At 37.9% G+C, this 21,678-nt stretch overlaps 1 protein-coding gene across 2 annotated transcripts; it reads right to left on the bottom strand.

Moving 5' to 3' along the window:
• Nucleotides 1-1,869: 1,869 nt before the first annotated feature.
• Nucleotides 1,870-21,225, bottom strand: LOC143876152 (dynamin-related protein 3A-like). 2 transcript variants are annotated; one of them, XR_013250316.1, is made up of 21 exons: nucleotides 20,643-21,225; nucleotides 20,004-20,286; nucleotides 19,583-19,611; nucleotides 19,368-19,469; nucleotides 18,249-18,317; nucleotides 18,095-18,154; nucleotides 17,676-17,789; nucleotides 15,458-15,506; nucleotides 11,267-11,376; nucleotides 10,938-11,030; nucleotides 10,707-10,799; nucleotides 10,419-10,556; nucleotides 9,939-10,052; nucleotides 9,721-9,819; nucleotides 9,270-9,312; nucleotides 8,820-8,962; nucleotides 8,571-8,717; nucleotides 3,267-3,319; nucleotides 2,985-3,084; nucleotides 2,273-2,902; nucleotides 1,870-2,179 (listed from the first exon to the last, which is right to left on the bottom strand). XR_013250316.1 is itself a non-coding variant. In XM_077377835.1 (20 exons), the coding sequence occupies exons 1-20, from the start codon at nucleotides 21,006-21,008 to the stop codon at nucleotides 2,648-2,650; spliced, it is 2,460 nt and encodes an 819-aa protein (XP_077233950.1). In that variant the 5' UTR covers nucleotides 21,009-21,225; the 3' UTR covers nucleotides 1,870-2,647. The 2 variants fall into 2 exon arrangements, 1 of the variants encoding a protein (XP_077233950.1); XM_077377835.1 differs by having other exon boundaries at nucleotides 1,870-2,902.
• Nucleotides 21,226-21,678: the final 453 nt, after the last annotated feature.

Below are 21,678 nucleotides of genomic sequence, written 5' to 3' on the forward strand. Positions count from 1 at the left end.
GTTTACTCAACCTTCACCAATGGCCCTGTAACCCCTGTTTAGTGTTTATATATGAATAATGAATTACACTTGGTTATTATGTTCAACATGGGACCGAACCCAACACTTGGTTATTCTGTTCAACATGAATTACACTCGGTTCGGTTCCAATTACACTTGGTAATTGGAAGATCCTAACTGTCAATCAATGGAATCTCACTTGAAGCTTTATATCGGATAGCAAGGATCATTTGGTTAGCAGTCCTAGGAAAATCATTTCCATAGAATGATCCTAAACCTCCGATCTATAGAGGTGATACAAGAGTTAGGTTCATTCTATAGAAATGATTTCCGGGGCACAACCAATTTATGTTGTGTCCCAACAAATGAACGGTTTGGGTATTCCTATGAAGTGGGCCGTACAGTGCTTTTTTGAAAAATACTGGATTTTAAGGCCACACCCCACACCCTATAAAATCTCGTGGAAATGATATTTCCATCCCCTGCATGAATTAAAACTTATAAGGGGATGAATTAAAATGGGCGTGGGGTGATTTTATCAAATGAGGAGGTATGGAACTTAAGGACTTAAGGTGAGGGTCGGTTCTCGGTTCGGTTTTCGGTTCCGGAATCCCAAACCCAGAACCGAACCGAATTTGCACCGGTTCCCGGATTTCCGAACCGGAACCGAACCATATAGAAATGGCCGGTTCAGTTCGGTTCGGTTCCTCGGTTCGAACCGGAACCATGTCCACCCCTAATACGTACTCAGGTGTGCGGGTGAAGTCGAGTATTTTACAGAGGAGATTTGCTAGGGAAGGAATTTCGCGGGATGGCTGTTGCATGAGAGAGCAGCCACATAGGCTCACTTTTCCACAGATTTTGTCTTATTAGTTATTCATCTAAGGTGGCTGTGCTCTCTTGCAACAGCTGTCCCGTAAAATGCCTTCTGCGATGGTCCCTAACAAATTCCTACTCAAAAGAGTAATGGGGACCCAGGTTGATCCAGACCGTTAAAATAAGTTGTAGCACCGATCAGAAAAGGGCCTGTACATTATGTAAACATCTCTAAATCAGAGGGTTACAGCCTATACACTAGCCGAACAAATGAACGGTTTGGATCATCCTATAAAGTGGGACTCACAGTACTTTTTTTCAAAAAAAATCTTGTTGCTAGGTACTAGGGTACACATCAATTGAAAAAAGTACCTATAAAGGTACTGCTTTGTATTGGTAATGACACCCCCTACTTATTCCCTCACTCTCAAAGTCTATGCTACCTTACCAACCTAAAAATAAATCTATGCTACCTACTTCAAACTGGCCAGATGAGAACGAAATCTCCCAAATACAAAAGACCTGAGGATAACGAAATCTCCCCTTCTCCTTTCCTTCCCTTGATCTAAACTGAAGGGCATCATGCAAAAAATACCAACTACAATGCGCCCCCAGTGGACGATCTGTCAAAATTACATGTATTATTCATCTAAATTTTATTTTTTTGTGCCATTATAAATGAACTTTGGTAAGATAGACCAAATGCAGCACCCTTGTAGCTGGTTTTCTGCAAGGGCGACCTTCAGTCTAGCATTCCTCCTGTACAAGTAAGGTGTTCCTCTTGTACATGGTGCAGGCTACAGCCAATTTTTTCAGGGGATGTATCTGAAAAAACATGGAGAGTAGCACGTTTGTCAATCACCGTAGATTATTAGGTACACTTGAACGACCACACAGAAAGTCACCCTTACGATGAATTACAAAGGGAATTTTTGGGTTTACTCTTCAAGCCCAAATTTTCCATCATTATCTTTGGAGTAAATATGCTGGCCTTGTTTGATGATCTTGTAGTATTCAGAAACTTGTAGGATCTACAATTTGCTTGCTGAAGTCAGAAAGACGAATCCATAAATTTCAGGAGCCCACTTGCAAACGAGTTTGATTAACACTCCAAAGCAATTACATCTTTAGCATACCCTCAAAGAAAGAACAATAGCTCAACACGAACATAAGCCCACTAATTACAAATACTTAATATAACAGACATGCCTGTTCTTCTCCATCAGTAAAGCTAAGCACAAAAGAAAAAAAATCGGCCAAAGCAATGTCTCTGGGAGAATTCATTAAGTTAAAAGAGTACTACCTCTGATTCAAGGCGATATAGCATGGCATTCACTGGCTTAAAATTGGCCAGTTCTTGTTACTGCAAACATCATCACCCACATATGATTTAGATCAGGTCTTTTTTTTTTTCCTTTGACTTTGGTAAATTGCAGGTTGAAATTGAGTTCCTTACCATGGCAATCTGCCTATTGAATCTGACCACCACCACCACCAGCAGGTCCTCATAAAATGATTGAAGAAAGACGAGATTATATAGCAGGGCCTCTTGTGAAATGGGGGAACAATGTTATTCTTTGGGTGTATGTTCTCGAACCGGTGTATGTTCTCGAACCGGATTGCATCATAATGCTTAGAAACAAATGAAATTCACATATAATACGTATGATGCTGACATTGGACTTGTATTTATCATGGCTAGAGACTATTATTTAACCTCCATCAAACCAGCAGTGGGGCAGAAACAAGACTTCCCAAGAGAGCTACTAACCCAAAAAATGCATCTAGTAAGATCAAAACACTAAGTAGCAGGAACTTGCTTTAGATATGCTTACAAATCTATGGTCGGATAGGATCCTAGTCCATTGCCATCTGGGATTGAATGCATTGGTGATGGCTGCTCCCCCGAGTGTGATTTCCGGGATTTTGGGTTTTTTGGGGAAGGTGAGTAAAATGTACTGTACTCGCTGCTTGATCCATATACAGATGAAGGGAGACCATGAATCCTTGGCAAACCAGTTGGATCAGAGCCCATACTGTAGCCCTTTGCAGCAGCTTCAGCGTCAAGGGGTAATTCATCCAGTGTCTAAAAAGAAAAGAGAAGAATAATCAGTGATTATGAAATAACACGAACATCTACAAAATATTCAGGAAGCATAATCACTCACCCGAAAAGCCTGTTGCAGAACTCGGAGTGTTTCTCGAGTGCGTTTCCTTTTCGTCGCTATTTCCTCAGGTTCCTGAAGCATTTCCTCGAAAAGGTTGTCTCTGTTTGGACAAAAAATGGTCAGAAAACATCACGAAATCAGCCTAAGCCAGATTTTGGCCTGCTATATAGTTCAAGCTGAATAACTTCTTGTTGCAGGAAACATGCTTAAATATTATAGGAAAAAGGAATCTTGATAGTAATAAGGTAGCTCGCTCTGCTTCAAAGCATAGTAAACTCGAACCTGTATAGCTTTCTAATGAAGACATTGTGCAGCTCCCGTTTTGTATGGTTAACCTGGACACGGGCAAATGTGGTATCAAATGTGTGATGTATAATAATAAATAAATAAACTTTTTTGGTAGGTAAGCTGGGATTGAACCTACGACCTCAAGGTTGAGATACAAAGCTCAACCAATTGAGCTATAGGCAAAACCTCTTTTTACCAGTGATGAAACATCAATTCAACATTATTAGCCACATTATTACTTGTTGTGCAGAGTAATCAGGCATCTAAATCCAATTGCCACAATATTTTTACTCCAAGATACTTGCCCACGGCTTATTAGAAGCTTATTGTTACTCTATGAAATTCAAAAGATTAGCACACAGTAGTTTCATTCAAGGAATAAAAAAACAGAGGCATAGCACACATCATGGTCACTTTTATTAGCCACATTATTACTTCTTGTGCACAGTAATCAGGCATCTAAATCCAATAGCCACAATATTTTTACTCCAAGATACTTGCCCACGGCTTATTAGAAGCTTATTGTTACTCTATGAAATTCAAAAGATTAGCACACAGTAGTTTCATTCAAGGAATCAAAAAACAGAGGCATAGCACACATCATGGTCGCTTTTATAGTAGCCGTCAAAACAAAAGGGCATCTGGACTGACTAACTAATGTCACCTAATGTTTACCAGGGTATTTTATTACCACAGATTTGCCGTAGTGCTTTAAGTCCAAAGTCCCAAAACCATGACCAGTGTCCTTCAATATCTCTATTAATCTTTAAAGACACATAAGAAAATTAGGGAAGTAGATGTAAACATACTATCTGCCCAGTTAAGTATCAATACAAAACAGAATTCCTAGAGAGCTGTCATCACACTTTTGTTGATTCTCAGCCTTCTTGCAAGTTGGAATTCAGCCATTAAAGCCTAACCTTGGTACAATTGAAGCTAAGAATACAATCAAGGCAAATTAAACGACTTTTGTTTTTAACCAGAATGACAAAAAAATTAAACCACAATGACATCTCTCAAGAAGGTAATAAGCAGGAAAGCAAGTAGCCCCAGTTGCTTTGAATGAGACAGCACAAGTGATCCAGCCCCATGCATGGGGCTCTTGCAAGCACTCTCTTGCATTTGCATTTCCTTTTTTTGATGTGACATAGATTCTGCCATTAATTTACATTATGCATGGGCTTAGTCATTATGGAAAGTGATTCTATCAAAATGAATCCATTGCGTAATGAAATTGATTCAGTATGACCTGCAATATTTATATCGTATCAGAGCAAAAATTAAGAGTTTTATCTAACCTAATTTGATTACTGGAACTTATATGTGCAGGTGAGGTAAAGGCAACATGAATTTTAACCCACAGAATCGAAGTCTTCTCAATTGTTCTGTACTTTTCTTATTTTTAAACACCAGATCCGGTGTGGCATTAAAAGAAAAAAAGACCCACAATGTAGCAATTACTTGTGAATAATGTTTTGAGCCATATTAACCATGGAGGCAAGTTAAAGAACAACTTATGGCCTTGAGGAGGTCCCACCCACCTGGATTCATTTAAGTGTAACTAAGGATTGGTTCTACAAGTCAGTCATAACTGAAACTACTTCACGCTAATTAGTACGTGCCAGTACCATTAGGGCACGCCGGCACGGAAAGGCAAGCACGCAGAAACTTCTATCGATCACGGTGGCTCCCAACGAGAGTGAGTTGTGAATTGTAATTGCCTTCTTTCTGGCCCAGAATGTTTGAAAGCGGATGGTATACTCTTTTATGTAGATGATACCATAATCACGAAGTGTGGCAATGTTGACATTCAAAAGCAAAGGAAAACTTGAGTCAACTTGAACTAGGGGACTGAAACAGTTCCTGAGAACTGAAGAATATGAAAAGGCTACTGATGTTGTCACTACTAGGGGTCACTGAAATAGTTCCTGGGAATTGAAGAATATGAAAAGGCTACTGATGTTGTCACTACCATGTTTGGATAATTGCACCAACCCAGCTTGTCTTTTATTATTTAAACATCGGTCAAAGGCTGTTAGATTTCCAAAAAAGTTCTCAGAAGTCAATTAAAAAGGAAAATGCAAGCTGAATTTGCACAATTATTAAAACACAGTAGTGCCAATATCAGTAACCTATGAGAATAAGTTGCGCAATTATTGTAATGCCTCAACTCGCTTCTTCTGTGATGTAAATATTTTTGTCTGCATATACATCACAGAAGAAACAAGTTAAATTGTACACCACACTAAGAGAGTGAGCTTCATGCTTCAAGCCCAGATTTGAGACATTTTTAGCTAAAAAATACGCTTTATAATGCGAAGTTTGAACTGAAGTCTACTCTTCACCTAAGAGGAATGCCTTTGTTTGAACGACTAATGTCATGGTTGAATACAATTTGGGCTCCAGCCTTATTAGATTCCCCCAAACAACAACTCTATAATGAATGTTTCACCTCCAAGTCCCTTTAAAAAAAACACTTTGATCTTCGAAATCACCAACTCGCTATGTAGCCAATAAATAATTTATAACAGGCCCATAAACTGCCTGCCCAACAATTGACATGTTATTTTCCAGCCCCACCACATGTAGTGGATAAAAAATACTAAATACCTCCAAATGGGCATCTGACTAGCACTGCCACCACCTCCTTTACATTCTCAAAACATCCCAAACACCTACTTGGAAGCTACTTCCAACTTGGTACCTTTGACTGATATGTGATTTGGTTACCAACGTTGGTAAGAAATAAGACTCCCAAGCTAACCATCTATGTGCTCTACCATGGCCATCATGTTGCATGAAAGAACTAGTTTCCAGAGCTTGCAGCTGCCATGGTTGCGGGTGCCATTTTAGGCGATAAACAAACTAGTTTCTAGAGCATGCTTGTCAAAATTCCAGCGAGATTGGTTGCGGCTGGTTCCCTAATCTGTAGAGGTTTTGAGGGGGTGGAGGAGAGTGGTGGAGGTTTGAGGGAGAGAATGGAAGGCTGTGAGAGTGATGGTGAAGAGCCCGATATTGAAGTAGTTTAGTTTCTTGGAAAATAAAATAACTTCTCTTACCCATCAAAAAAATAATAACATCTCTTAGCAGTTTTTTTTTTTTTTACTTTCCTCATTTATTAAGGAAAATTTGGTTCGAGGAAAGTAAATTTCTCATTAAGTGAGATCACCAAACCTTGGAAAAGTGACCTTTTAAGGAAATTGTTTTTCTAGAAAATAAATACCTACATCCAAACATGCCCTAAAGGACGAGAAACACTTCCTAATCACCTGCTTTTAGAAACATAGAAAGGCACACTAGTAGTTAACAACCATTCAAAGTTTGTGTTGCTTCATGGATCGGGTCGCATTCGTCAGGAGCTGTTGGCCCATGGGCTGCATTATTATAGAGGGAGATTCCCTTAATGTCATATGGTGGCTGTGGGACAAGAAGAGCTTCCCATGGAGGTTTGCACATTATTTGGAAGCAATATTCAATCTGCTTGAGACGTGGAGATTGGCTCAGGGTTGCCGAAAACAACCCTGGGAAGTAGGAAGCGTGCTTCCTGGAAAGTACATTTCATATGCAGGAAACGGGTCGCTTCGCCAAAACTGGGGAAGCGTGCTTCCCAATTTCAAGGAAGTGCATTTCCCAAATGTGTGTGTGTGTGTGTGTGTGTGTGTGTGGGGGGGGGGGGGGGGGCACATTCCCAGTTCCGGCGAAGCACGCCTCCCAAATCTGAGTAAGCGCATTCCCAGTTCTGTAGATATTATTTTGTGTGTGTGTGTGGCACATTCCCAGTTCCGGTGAAGCGCGGCTCCCAAATCTGAGGAAGCGTGTTCCCAGTTCCGTAGATATTCTTTTGTTAAATGTTGCTACTGCATGCTCCTTATCTTGTAAATGTTTTCTTATTCTAAATGCTAGTATCTATTGGGATGGAGTTATGCGTGCAATAGTTTTCCAAAATACCCTTTAGTGCAAAAAAGAAAATTAAATTTTCCTTCCGGGGCAGCCCCGACAAGAGTATGTTGCCCCCTCTGCACACCCAGCGAGCTCACCAGTCACCGCGCAGCTCGACTCGCATGTGCGTCGTGCACATTAATCCGTTAGTGTGTTGTATTACTGCCGTAATACAAACCATCTGGACAATATTTTGAATGGTTCCAATCTTTAATTAAGATAATGAGCATTTTTTATCACACATGGCAAGTGAGATTTTATTTTATTTTTGAATGACAAGTGAGATGAATTTCTTTTTACACCTCTTGCAGTTTTTCTGTATTTATGTGCTTAGATATGGGATTTCTCTACATTATTAGAAAATTTCAAACACAAGCTTTTTCACATAAAACTGTGAAATAATTCATTTAATATAGTTATGTATTGGTACTTTGCATGATTTGTTTTATCTATTGTTTCTGATAAATTTATTCGAAAAATACTTTGAAAATGCAGTGATGTCTTATATTGGTAGTGAATTTGAATTTCATTGTCTTTAAATGTTGTCATTTTCTCAATTTTTTCACGCATCCCTTTGCACTCCCCTGTAGTTCCCTTCCCAGTTCCTTTTGTGCTTCCCCGTCACTTCCCTTCACACTTCCCAAACCCTTAATGCTTCCAGCTTCCCGCCTTCCCAAAAGCTATCACTTTCCGCACTGGCAACTATGGATTGGCTAATGTTGCAGTAGATTAGGGATCAGATTTCCATTTTTTTTATTTCATCCTTTCATGAGTTGGTGTTATGTTTTTTGTTTGCTCCTGTTAGTTTTTGCCCTTTATCTTTTGTTGTTCTATGAGGTTTTCTCAATTTCTGCTTTTGTTTTTGGGCGCTTTTATTTAATGCGTGGCTACCCTTCGCGCGCGCGCGGGGGGAGGGACCACTCTAAGCAAACTATTTTTCCATTTCGCAATTCCTATGACCAAACAATGAAGGACGAAACACTAACCCAAAAAAAATAATCTGGTACCAATGCAGCTACCATTGAGAGCCTCAAAAAATAAAAAAATAAATCATTAAATGGTTGGGAACTAGATTTTTCATTTTGGGTTACATCTTTAATGTGGTCATTTGGTTTCCATTACTACTTTAATGAACTGAATCAATATATGGAAAGATCCAAAATCCTTTATGTTCTCTATATTATCATGTACTGGGCATTTGTCAAGACTGCTGTGAGGAAAAGTTTTGATTGAATAATGAAAATTTCAGGGTGCATAGTGAAGCAGGATTCATGGAACAAAATATAGTTCTCATAGCAAAAACATATGCCAATGTATAACCATAGTAACCAACTTTTCAGAAGCAACAAAAACACTTACCAGGAAGTGCATAATTGCTTTCGGGACAGAATCCTCAATATTCTTTCTGACAATGTCGTAATATGATCTCAATAGCAACTTTGTAACTGTTATTTCAACTGCCTCCTGCTCTGTATGGGTTTCTGAGGGCCTTAAGATGGAGGGTGGCTGAGTGATGCAGGATATCAGTTTACATACATTTGTTACAAAGCAAAATCTGATATGAAGCATAGCCAGATCCAGAATAAAATAAATGTCATGTGCATTTACCTCTTTTAAATGGATCATAGAGAAGGAGTGCTCCATGGTGTGTACAGTTTCACTATGTGATTTGCTTGTTGAGCTCTCTCTAGCAGCACGGTTCTCGTTACCCCCAAAAATCGAAAAACCCCAACTTGATGCAGAGGTATTTCCTGATTAAATCTTCAAGTTAGTACATCAATAGAATATTTAGTAGAAGTCATTAGCTACATTTTAGACCCTGCATAAAAGACATGCCAAAGAGATTTTTTCCAGATGACCACTGTAGACCACAAGATATTACCCAAGCACTGCAATCAAGCAGATTTTTCAAACGGAGATTTTTTAAAAAGAATGAATACCCATAAAAGTTCATTGCCTATAAAAATTCTAACAAATCACATAGCCTGAGCATATGATAATAATCAGCATAGAAAATGTCAGTTTAGGTATTCTCATTTGATCCAGATAAAAGATTACCAGCTGATCCAGGCCTCTCAGTATCTGCAACAGGTCGAACTCCCTATCCATCATACACATGTAAGCATGGTAAATAAAACCATTAGAATAGTGCTCCAACATGGATGGAATCAACTTTTACCAGTTAAGTCCTAAATGTACAGATTGTTAACTAACCAACTTCTCCAAAAGCTTAAGCTTTTGGAGAAAGGCGTTATTTATCTTTTATACTTTAACACTCCCCCGCACGTGTGGCCCACTTGGCAAACACGTGGCACATGTGGTCCCACTTTGGGCTGACCATCGCATCTGGATTTTTGCTATCCAGGAGGTTTGAACTCGAGACCTTTGGCTCTGATACCATATTAACTTACCAACTTCTCCAAAAGCTTAAGCTGTTGGAGAAAGGCGTTATTTATCTTTTATACTTTAACACAGATAAACAGCAAGGCAACAAAATAAAACATCATACCTGATCAGGAACAATTCCATTGGCAACAGATCTAGCAAGAATAGCTCGAGATTTCTGACCTTTTTCGGATGCCGGTAATTTATCAGAATCTAATCCGTCCTGGATCCGCAATGCACAAACCCAATCAGAACTATAAATAAAATACATTTTACAATATCTACCATTGTATGAAGTATAAGATCAATATTGTGGCATAGGCAGAAGACAGGCAACATTACCTTTGCTTTGGGCAAAGATGCAGGTAACCTATTAGACTTGACTTGTTGCAATGCGACTTCCACGGCCTTACTCCCACCAATAAAATTAGGGTGTGATGTGTTTATATAATCCATCTATAAAATTCAGTCAAAAGAGGGCATCATATATAAAGGTTGTCATGACATTAAAAACAGCTTTGTGTTTTAATTTATGTGTTGTATGTGACAATAATATATAAAATATCATCACATCAATCCATGAAATTATTATAAAATCTATGTTGTCCCCTCCAAGATCTCAAATCACGACCCTTAAAATTGATTCCTTTGTGTCAGGAAAAATTGCTTATACTGTCTCTTTCGTGCTTACACTTTATTTCCTTTCGAATGGTAAAGTATGTCAAAATGATGGAGGTGTATTTTGTCAGTTTAAAGCCCCACACAAAGGAAACCACAAAAAACATGTGCAATAGGTGCGAGAATATAGGATTTTCAGCATACCTCCATTTCAATAATGTGTCCTATCATTGTTTCAGACGGTCCAAGGCCTTCTCTTAAAAAATTTCCAATAACTTCATCAATGCGTTTCCTAAGAACAGGAAATCGCTGCAGCTCACTAACTAGACAATGGTGGCTCATCTGAATGAAAATCCATAATAAGAAATAAAAGAAAGAAATAAGAAATAACAATTAGCGCAACCGGGACAATTTAAAATTTAAAATTCAAAAAAACAAAGAAGAAAAGTCTATCCATACACAACAAATACTGTCATGCAAAAACTGGCCTACCTTGATTAATTCATCATAGATAAACCTAGCACATTGAATGCTTGGATCTAACAAACGCACTATCTGCCTTCGGACAAGAACTTCAAATGGCACCTAAAAAGTTGTAGATTAGAAATAACTGATGAACAACAAACAGAAAACAGAATTAACTTGGACGGCGGAAACAAAAGTGATGCTTCTTCAGATCATACAAAATCTTACACGAGAAAAACATAAAACAATAAAATTCACCTCAGGTACAAACAGAGCACCTTTGGGACCCGTAGCATTTTGGATCGCAGTGCGGATATCTTCATCAGTTAAGTCATCACATGGATCCACTTCCTGCAAGAGGTTCCAAACTGCATCAGGCATAAAAAAATTGGTAGTAAAAGCAAAACTCTTGCACCACGTATCAGATGTTTGAAGAGAGAAACAAGTATTCAGATCTTACTATGGCAATTAGAAATACATGGAAAAAATACCAACAACTTCCGCATGGTTACAGATGAAAAAGTAAAGCATTAGAAAACTTAAGAAATTAATTTGACCCAACGATGCAAAAAAGTAACGCTACACACCTCCAAACTCTTCACAAAAATTGACTGAAATATATAGTGAATTCGTGCTCCACCAGAAAGCTCAGAGGTTGACATTTCTTCATTTTTCCCTTCCACCATTGAAGAAAATGCTGTGACAACCAGGACAGTTGTGAGCTCCAGAAATGTGTACTCAAGCAATGGTACAAAGAACTGAACTAAAACAAAGACTTAAACCAATTTCCATACTGCACACTAGTATTTAGTCATGAAAAACTACTTTGATGCAGTAAAACCCCTCTTTAGATTTTTTCTAATAAAAAAAGAGAAAAGATTTATTAGAGAACCAAAACAGCTAGGCCAGGATGGCCCAAAACTACCTGAGCAAAATACAATCCCCTACTCAATGGAGATAGACTCAGAAATGATAATAATCCTAACTCTATCCAACCCCGGCTTAGCCAGCTCATCAACCATGACATTTGCTGAATGAGGGACATGAGCATATGATAGTTTCATTGACTCGCTCAAATCACGAATACGGGAGATTGTGCAGACAGATCTCCATAGGCCACAGAAAACCCCTTAGTTGCCCATGATAAAAATATTCGGAGAGTCGCCTTCAACCCATTTCTGATTATGATGGATCTCTTTGAGGAGAATGAGCCCTTCAAGACGAGCTTTGACTTCGGCCTCGTTTGAATCAACAATCCCAATAGGACCCAAGAAAGCTGACCACAACCAAACCTGGGTCGCCTTTGGAACTGCCATCAAAGTTAATCTTGACCAAATTCTGTGGTGGCGGTTTCATCTTTAGAACTACTTCAATATAATAAAAGGATTCTGCATACGCTCCATAAATAGTAGAAAACATTCACAAATGACAGCTCAATTGATGAGTCGGCCTAATTCTGGTGTCGTAGTTTGAGAAAAGGGAATTACTCTAATTTTTTAATCATATTTTCTTTTATGACCAAAGCAATTCATTTGTTTTACCACGAATTACTCTAATTTTCTAATCATATTTTCTTTTATGACCAAAGCAATTCATTTGTTTTACAACGATCTGATTCGTAACTGAGTAATTTTCTCTGAACTCGACAATCAATGCATATTGATGTTTTAAAGGTTTTTAGAACTTGTTATAATTATCCCAACTCTAACTCATTTACTACATGCAAATTAATAAAAACAAAATTAAAACCGAAGTGGTGGCTCTCCAGTGAAAGTAATTGAGCACATCCAAACAACTTGATTTCAAACCAAGTCCCAGCCAATTCAAAAAAAAAGTAAGATAAAAAGATGAGTACAATGAAAATGCTTTAGTCAAAAAGAAAAGAAAAGAAGAAAACAATGACTAAAAGAAATTCCTAAATTTAAGGAAATTAAAAAAAAAAAAAAACTTTCTTTTTGACTAGCATACATCTAGCCCTCCCCAGACCCCGCAATGGCGGGAGCCTCGTACACTGGGCCGCCCTTTGTAAAAAAAAACTTTCATGGGGAAGAAATGAGCTAGTGTCTAAAAAAAACGGAAATAGAATAACTCCCCATCAAAAAGGAAAGTTGAGATCGTGGAACCAAAGATAAGAAATGAGGTGGCAGTTGCCAACGACTCCAAGAAGAACGTGGAATCAAAGACAAGGGATGAGGTGGCAGTTGCCAACGACTCCAAGAATAACGTGGAGTCAAAGACAAGGGATGAGGTGAGGAGTTGCCAACGACTCCAAGAAGAACGTGGAGTCAAAGACAAGGGATGAGGTGGCAGTTGTCAACGAGTTCAAGAAAATTCTATAAATAAAGGGAAGATCCTTTTGAAAGGGATTGAATCTTTTGAAGAAAAGAGCTACGCGAAAGATAAGAACCAAAAAAGGAGAAAAAAAGAGGGAAAGGATAAAAAAATCTCGAGCCGATTACTTTCTTGTTCTTTTTGGAGACTCCCTCTGAGAAGAAGGCAGGTCCTTTTGAGTATCTTCCAGGAGACTCAAAAGTAAGGCTTTTCAAAAAAAAAAAGGGGAAGAGAATTCTCTTCTGGGCGACTAAGAAAACGAAGAAGTCCCATTCCCACAAAGAAGACCGTTCTCTTCTAGGAGACCTACGAGATGACTCAAGGGAGATCCACTTCCGGGAGGACCCCTTATAAAAAAGAGTCGAGATCTTTTCCGACTCAAAGTAGTTCCTCTTTCGGGAAGACCCTTTACAAAATAGGAATCGAAATCATCAAAATCCATCTCTCGTCCAGGAGATCCACAAGATGACTCAAGGAAGTTCCTATTCTGGGAGCGGTGTATTAAAAAGCGGATGCGGGCCAAAGCAAATCATAGTCGACTCGGCACAGCGCGGCCAAGTACTTGGTTGATGTGGGGTGAGTACTCGGTTGAAACAGTCATAACACAGAAGAGTCAAAGGAGTTTTGATTGAGTTTGAGGGGCAACACGCGGACTTGGACCAGAACGCGACCAAAGTAAAAGAGAGTCGACCCAGGTGAGTCGACTATGACGCGGGGGAGTTTTGAAACTATGTCTGGGAGTATCTCTTATAAAAACAGAGTTAAGATCTTTTCCAACTCAAGAGAGTTCCTCTTCCGGGGGGGACCCTTACAAAAGAAGAGTCAAAACAATCAATGTTTGACAGAAAGATGGAAATAGAGCATAATGCAAGACCAGTGTCACAACTAGCATGGCCTAACAATCCCCAAAAACTGGCAATAAATTATCTACGAGGCTCACAATAATGTCCCGGCTATCTATACTCCTTAATTTCTTCAAACTAAGGAGTACATGGGCTCATTGTTTTGAAAATCTTACGATTTACGGTTCTATTTACGATTCTTAGGCAAAACGATTTGAATCCCATGATTGAATCTTAATTTGTATGAATCTTACAATTTTTTATTGAATCTTACGATTCATACAATTTATGCGATTTATCCAATTAAGTTTTGTATAAAAGAAAATATGTCTTTCTTTCAAAAGACCTCATTTCCTTTCTAAATTACAAGAAGCCTTTGAAATCCCTCTAATTAGAAGGAAGAAGACAGAGGAGGAGTAGGACTTTGAACGAATCAAACCAGTTGAGCACAAAGCATTTGTTGAGGGCATTACTCACATCGAGGTGGGAGTCGAGGTGGAAGACTACCATATTAAGGACAACATCGATTCCCATCTTTTATGATTGATATTTGTCATTTGATGTTTGAGACTTTGAGAATTGATATGATCTTGTCTTTTTTTAAAGATTATTAACCAAGATGCATGGTTTGGATGAGAATTAGATGATTAGTAAAATGAATAATTGGCTATTTTTATTCTTTAATTTATTTATAATTTTTTATTATACATATTTTTTTATATTTTTGAATGAATCTTACGATTTTATTTTATTTTTGAAATATTAATAGATTGAAGAAGGGAACCGAGAAGGTTCACAAAATACAAAGAGATGAAAAGACAAATACAATTTACGGAGGGAGATAATCAAACCACTCTAAACTAGCCCTGCTAACCCCCGATTTAGCGAGAGAATCCGATTCGCCATTTGCCGATCTCCGAATATGTAAGAAGACTGCAGCTGAATCAGAAACATAATCAGAAATCTCATCTAGAAGATTGAGGAATCTCCACAGCGGTGGAGTCAAACCCGATATCCACTTTATCACATTTGCTGAATCCCCTTCTACTATCACCTTGTCCAGAATGATTTTATCTATATGTAAGATTCCGGAAAAAGACATTTTTACTTCCGCTTCAAAAGAATCAGTTATACATATTGGACCAGAGAAAGCCCAAACCACTTCACATTTATCGTTTCTAAGAAGACCACCAACTCCAGCTGCACCCGGATTCCCAAAATGAATCTTACGATTTATGATACGATTTACAATCCGATATCATTCGACCCTGATTACGATTTACGATTCGATTCCGATTTTCAAAACATTGCATGGGCCTGCAAGAATTTATTTCATGCATGCAAAAAGAAAAGGTGCAACACAATTCCAAAGTCCTATACAAAATAGTTAAATAGTTATAAAGAAATATTAAAACAAGTTAGGCACAAGATTAAGAACATTTCACATATACATACCTTAAATATGCAAGGGGGAATCAATAAACTAGAAGAAGTCATGCTTACCTTCATAATATTTTGAAAGAATGTTCAAGAGAAGAGTTCCTTGACCATACATACCTTAAATTTGCAAGGGGGAATCAATAAACTAGAAGAAGCCATGCTTACCTTCAGAATATTTTGAAAGAATGTTCAAGAGAAGAGTTCCTTGACCAACCTGTGATTTACGAGACAGAAAAGGAACATATGATAAAATGACAATTTTTATCCTCAAAAAGTTAAGAAAGTAAAAACTATAAGTATATCAAGTAACTGTAAATAAGATAAATGCATCAAATGACGAAAACGTAAGTTACCAAATTTTACAAAGGTGAAAGGTGTATGTAACTATAAGGAAATGCTATATTTTCCCTTTTTTTACTTGGGATAGCCCTCTCTAGTGTGAAAGAATACACTAGAGGCGGCTGTCCAAAGTTTTTTTTTAAAAAAAAAAAAAACACGGGGCGAGTATATCACTTCCCATAACTATATATTAAAGAAAATAAATATTTACTTTATGGAAATTAAGAAACAATTTTTCCTCGATCGATCTACAAAGATGCAATTGAATGAATAATTCTTCAAGCTTCAAAAAGCAATGCTTTTAAAGTATGTTTCAATAGAAAATATTTGTCTTCTTTAATGCTATGATTTGTCGACATGGACACGAGTATCGCATGTCGAAATGGACACGGAGAATTGGATACTGTAGACATCCAAAATTTAGAAATGGGGACACGGGTAAAATAGAAATTATATATAATCAGGGGCGGAGCCAGGATTTATGCATAAGGGGGGCAAGCCTTCAAATTTTAAAGGGGGTTGGGCCCAATTGAGTTGGGCCTATTAAGGATTTGGCCCAACTCAACAGGGGCAACTGCCCCCCTTATGCTACATGTAGCTCCGCCCCTGTACATAATCATGATTTGTGGACATAGATTCGTGTGTCAAGTTTTGACATGATACGAGGTGTCTGACATGGCAATCCCTAAAAATCTAGAACTAGAGACACACCAATACACATACAAACATATAAAATTACTTAATACTATCATAATTTGCAATAATATAAATACAGTATTCATTTAACAAACTAATAAATCTTATGATTAATCAAATATAATCTAAAACAAATATGAGACAATCAAATAACAACGCATTCATCAATTTAATCTAGTTCTCTTCAGCCTCTAATATGCAACGAGAAAGAGAGACCAATAGGAAACAATGAATAGAATATTGAAATAAGAGTTTGTTTAGGGTTTTAGGTTTAGGAGGGGATATAACACCAAATATTAGTTAAAGAAGAGCTAAAACAGAATGTCGTAATAAACCAGAATGTTGCACTTTACAACATACAAAAACACGTCAACGCGACCATTCAAAAAAAAAAAAAAAACACGTTGACACGCCCACATTAAATCTCACACTTCTAGCAGAAAATCTAAAAGTGTCGAAAGGAGTGTCAACAAGTGTCAACAAGTGTCGTGAGCAATAAATTCAAAATTGCCAAATAATCATAGTTTTAATGTAAGGTTGGATCGACTGCCACAGGGAATCTGATCCAGGGAACAGGCGGCGGGATGTTAGGTCTGCCAAAAGATCGACAGTAGAAATCAATTTTCATGGCTGAAAAAAGATAATACAATTGGTTTTGTGTTTGTTTAGGCAGTGTGATTACAAATGAGGGTGAATTACTATAAGGATTCGTGGGGGCATCAGCTCATTTATGCCAAAAAGCATAGATTCCTTGCTCGCAATTCATATTAAAAATGAAATATCCCTCGCACGTGAAGATATTCCTATTTCTATAGGAAAATGGCATTTACGTCATCAACGATTTACTAACATTTCCTCCCATGTCCATTGGAAAGGAAAGGTTTTGGCCGCCAGGAAGCCAAATTTTAGCACAACTTGTAATGACTTAGGACATGGGACGACATGCCCAGTGTATAATGTGGGGCTTTCAGCTTTGAGCTAGGGTTGGTTTTTCTTAGTGTTCAGTTTTCAGCGTTGCTTCCAGTTACATAGATCCAATGCGGTCGTTCAATGGGTTGCTTTTTCTATTTCTGTTCTTCTCTCTTATTAAAATTTTATTAAAAAATAAAATAAAATTTAAAAAAGCGACGCAGTATGTAAGAAATATTAGTTAATGCACCGAACTTCAATTAAACTCATTATATCAGGATTGAGCTTATTAACCAACTTATAAAGAAAACTTGCTCGCAAAGGGAAAAACAACATAAAAAAAATTTTGAAAGATAAATTTTAATTTGAAAAACAACATAAATTTATATCGCCAAGTGATATGTTTATGTATCAAGCGCCATTTTGATGGATAACATACTTTTGATTCAGTGATTTCACCGTAGGCAGCATGCTCCTTCGCTACAGCAACCAATTGAGCGCTTATCCGGGCCTTCAGTCCTGGAAGAACTGTCCTGATATGTTGTACAAGAATCTGCAATAGAAGTCATTATCATCGAATAGCTTGAAACAGAAAAACAAATTCATGTTAATTTCACAAATAACAAGCCTACCACATTCACTGACCAATCATTTTTTTCCCTCTGGCAACCAGAGGGGAAAAAAAGAAATAATAGAAGCATAATTCACAAAATTTAAATTGTAGGTACGGTTACAGCTGAGAGATCGGCAACACATACTGTGGGTGTGGGTGCAGCAGTAGATACACACTAGGTTAATTTATATCTCACTAAGCATCATAGCAATTAGCAGTGGACAATCAAACTTCAGCGACCTTACCTGATTCAACTTCTTGGCTAACTGAGGGATGCCACACCGATCGGAGAGACCATGGTATACCTGAAAGCAGTCTCAAAACTGAATCAACAAGTTACAAACTAAAACGTACACCAAAGCCAAAGAAATAACCACTTGAAAGCTTTATGGATTATACAGGTTTACTGCGGAAGAAGTTCTCTTCGTAGGCAAGCGCATCCTTAATGCTGCGGTTGGACATGATATCCTGTTTGATAATAAAATAGAAAAAAAAAAAGATTAATTAGAAGCTCTGTGACCTTAAACTCCATGCATCTCCAAAAGAATACCCACAATCAATTGCCACAAGATCAACAATATAATACCCCTCTCAATCAATGCAGATGGAATTCATACAACATGGTTCAAAGTATCAACCGATACTATGACGTATCACCTAATACATCTCATTTTTTGAGTTAGATGATATTAAAAAATGTAAAACATGCATATATACTAGTCATCCCAAAAAAAGATATTGTATTATCTGGCGTAAAGTTTGTCTCAACTCTCGAGCAGTCAGCAGCATTATTGCTCACACAAACGCACACCCACCAAAAAAAAAAAACACTACTGAAGAAATAAAACTTGATCCGATGTAGCAATAAAAGTGCCTTTATTGAATGCCGAAATAAAAAAAAGAAAGGGATAAAGAACTCTGTCATAAACAAAAACCGCCATAACCTTGATCTACAAACTTGCTACACCCGCCCCCCAGTTCTTCATAGTTTCAACCTAGCAAGAGTTCATAATTCTCAGACGTGTTATAAAAGCATCCCCATATATGACTATTTATAATTGTCTCTACTCCTTTCTTATTATGTAAATTACTCAGCTAACTTGCTGAGTAATTTTTTGCAAACAAATTGTACTATACATTTCATGTACAACTAAGTAAAACTCTGATTACAGACATAGTAGTAAATGAAGTGGAACGCAGTTACGTGGTAATAAGAATGAAAAGAAAGAAAAGGCAGCAGAAGTCGTATTGAATGGACCAAAACCAATGTGTTGCCTTTTCTGTATTATTTTTCAGAATTGAATAATTCCAAATACCATTTTAAAAAATTGAATAATTCCAATTACTAAAAATTGATTGATATTCAACCTAAACAAAGAGTTTTTTTTTTTTTTTTCAATGGCACATTTCTTGTTTACAAAATCAAAGGCGTAAGTGAAATTCAGCCTGTATGTAACAACCAAAATCCAAATTAGATGAGGATAACATGTAATGAACCTATGGCATTTGAGTAAATACCTCTTGGCTACGATTCACAACACCCACATAACCAAGTCGAAGAGGGATCACGTTCCCAAGCAAAAAATTGCGCGCATCAGTACCCCTGTCCATAATATCCAACTGCAGCCACAATAGCCGAATGTCATTGCTATGCCTTAACAGCAAATAACTGCAGCACATAAGCATCACTAGAAGATTAAAATATAACAAATTACAACAGGAAAGTGGCGTACCTTTGTGATTACACCGATTGTCCGAGAACCTGTCAAGAAAGTTAGCATATGAAAGCCTTAGAATCAAGTGGTGTGTTTGGTTGCGCTTCTTGCGATTCCGTTTCTTGAGCGCGAAATTGCGGTGCCCCGAAATTTCGTTCTCGAGTGCAGAACTGTTGAAGCGCAAAAAAATTTATAATAAAAAGGCCACTTAAAAGAGATTTGGAATGGAATTTCCGGGAGCATTTCTTTTACCAAATGTCATTCCAGACGGTTCTCCATTCTATGGAACGACAGAGGCGTGTAATCGCACGAGAGAATGGTAACCAAATGCGGCCTAAGCTTCTCACAATCCCGTAAAAACCCCATAAATTCTAATAGAACCAGTTGTTATTAAATGTGTACCAAAACAATTAATTAGGGCATCATTGAGTAAATTTACCATCAGGATCAGCAATCCTTGCCATCTGAAGTGCGTCTGAATTGGCCAAATCCGAATTTGCTGGTGTAACTGCTAAAATTATACAAGTCTCATGTTTGATATATGATAATATCATTGTTCTAATCCGAGCCTCAATATCAGTTGGCTGGTCACCGACTGGAACCTTGGTTATTCCAGGCAAATCCACCAAGGTGATATTAAGGACATTTGGAGAGAACACCTTTAGACGGATCTGTTTGTCTGAAACTCCCTTGTTTCCTCCTGCTTCCCTCTCCGTCTCAGCCTGCAAATTAGATAATAAAAGATTGTGTTGGACATCAATAGTAAATTACAATATTAAATAAAGCATTGGTACATGATAATTAAAAAAATACAATGTGGGAGAAACATGGACGTCCATAAATGCTACATCAAACAGAAGCCCCAAAATTAGAATTAGAAAAGAAGAAGAAGAAAAAACCACAGTATCAAAAAAACCCTAGATTAATAAAAAAAAAAAAAACCTAACACAGACTTCAATCAGTCACAAACACTAGTCCAAAACCTACATCAAACACAAACTCGAAAACTTAAAATTACAAAATAAACAACAACAGATCGACAACAGATCGATATAGATAGATATATATATATATATACCTGAATTTCCCTACGAATTGTGGCAAAGTCGAAGAACTTCCTCCCAGGCAAGTGCAAGAACTCACCCCATTCAGACTCTTCATCCGCCTTTCTCGGCGAATGAACGAGCTGCAAAACCAAAGGTCTCCGTGTACAAATATCCGAACCCCTAGGAAGAAAATCCCTCCCAACTAGAGCTTCAAGAACACTCGATTTCCCACTGCTCTGACTCCCTACCACAGCAACCTGAGGCAAATCGATCGTTGAAGAACTCCCGAGCTGAGCAAAAATGTCTTGTAACTTATTCACGATCGGAATCACAGTGTGTCCGAGAGGATTGCCGGAGCCAGATGAGCTCTGAGGAGTTGAGATTGGATCATCGGCCATGGAGATTTCTGAGATCTGAGATTGGAAGAGCTAGGGTTTGTAGAAATGAGGGAGAGATTGAAGAAACCCTAGCTTTTTTTCCCAAGAATGAGAAGGGGAAAAACTCGTTCAGAATAGGAGATTTTTTTTTTTTTTGAATGATTAGGAGAGGATTCGAGTAATAAAATCTTCGAATTTGATTGAGGGCTGTGGTTCGGAGCTAGGTTCGGATGAATGAGAATTTGTTATAACTTGAGCGCTAGGTGCGAAGTAGGCTTAAGCTATGCACCCGTTCTGAAATTACCAAAATGCCCTTCATGTTTTTCTATTTGGCAGTGGAGATGAGAGTGAGAAGGAGGACACGGTTTGGGCAAAAGTTGAAAAATAGCTTGTCTTAACGCGCAAGATTCGTTGCATAGAGCGGACGCATGGGCCAGAGAGAAAAAGGGGCAAATAAATCACAATGCCAATGAGGGATATCCCTATTACATAGTTGGTTAAGGGTGTCCATTTGGCTCAGGCTCGGAAGCTCGGCTCGAAAAAAGCTTGGCTCGAATCCTTAACGAGCCGAGCCCAAGTTAGGCCAGGCTCGGCTCGGCTCGTTAAGACTCGTTAAGAATTTAATATATTTAAATATATATTATATATTAATATATACACTAAAAGGGTTGTCTAGGGAGCGAAAGAGGCA

The sequence above is a fragment of the Tasmannia lanceolata genome, unplaced genomic scaffold, assembly GCF_043159265.1.
Source record: "Tasmannia lanceolata isolate RefF3 unplaced genomic scaffold, GAP_Taslan_0.1 ptg000004l, whole genome shotgun sequence".
NCBI classification, from domain to species: domain Eukaryota; kingdom Viridiplantae; phylum Streptophyta; class Magnoliopsida; order Canellales; family Winteraceae; genus Tasmannia; species Tasmannia lanceolata.

What these genes read in the sequence shown, in the direction of transcription:
- LOC143876152 (XM_077377835.1), bottom strand. Translation starts at nt 21,008, where the DNA reads ATGGCCGATGATCCAATCTCAACTCCTCAGAGCTCATCTGGCTCCGGC. An exon ending in CTATGATCCATTTAAAAGAG is followed by an intron (nt 8,718 to 8,819) that starts GTAAATGCACAT and finishes TGCATCACTCAG; the next exon opens with CCACCCTCCATCTTAAGGCC. An exon ending in TTCATTAGAAAGCTATACAG is followed by an intron (nt 3,085 to 3,266) that starts GTTCGAGTTTAC and finishes TTGTCCAAACAG; the next exon opens with AGACAACCTTTTCGAGGAAA.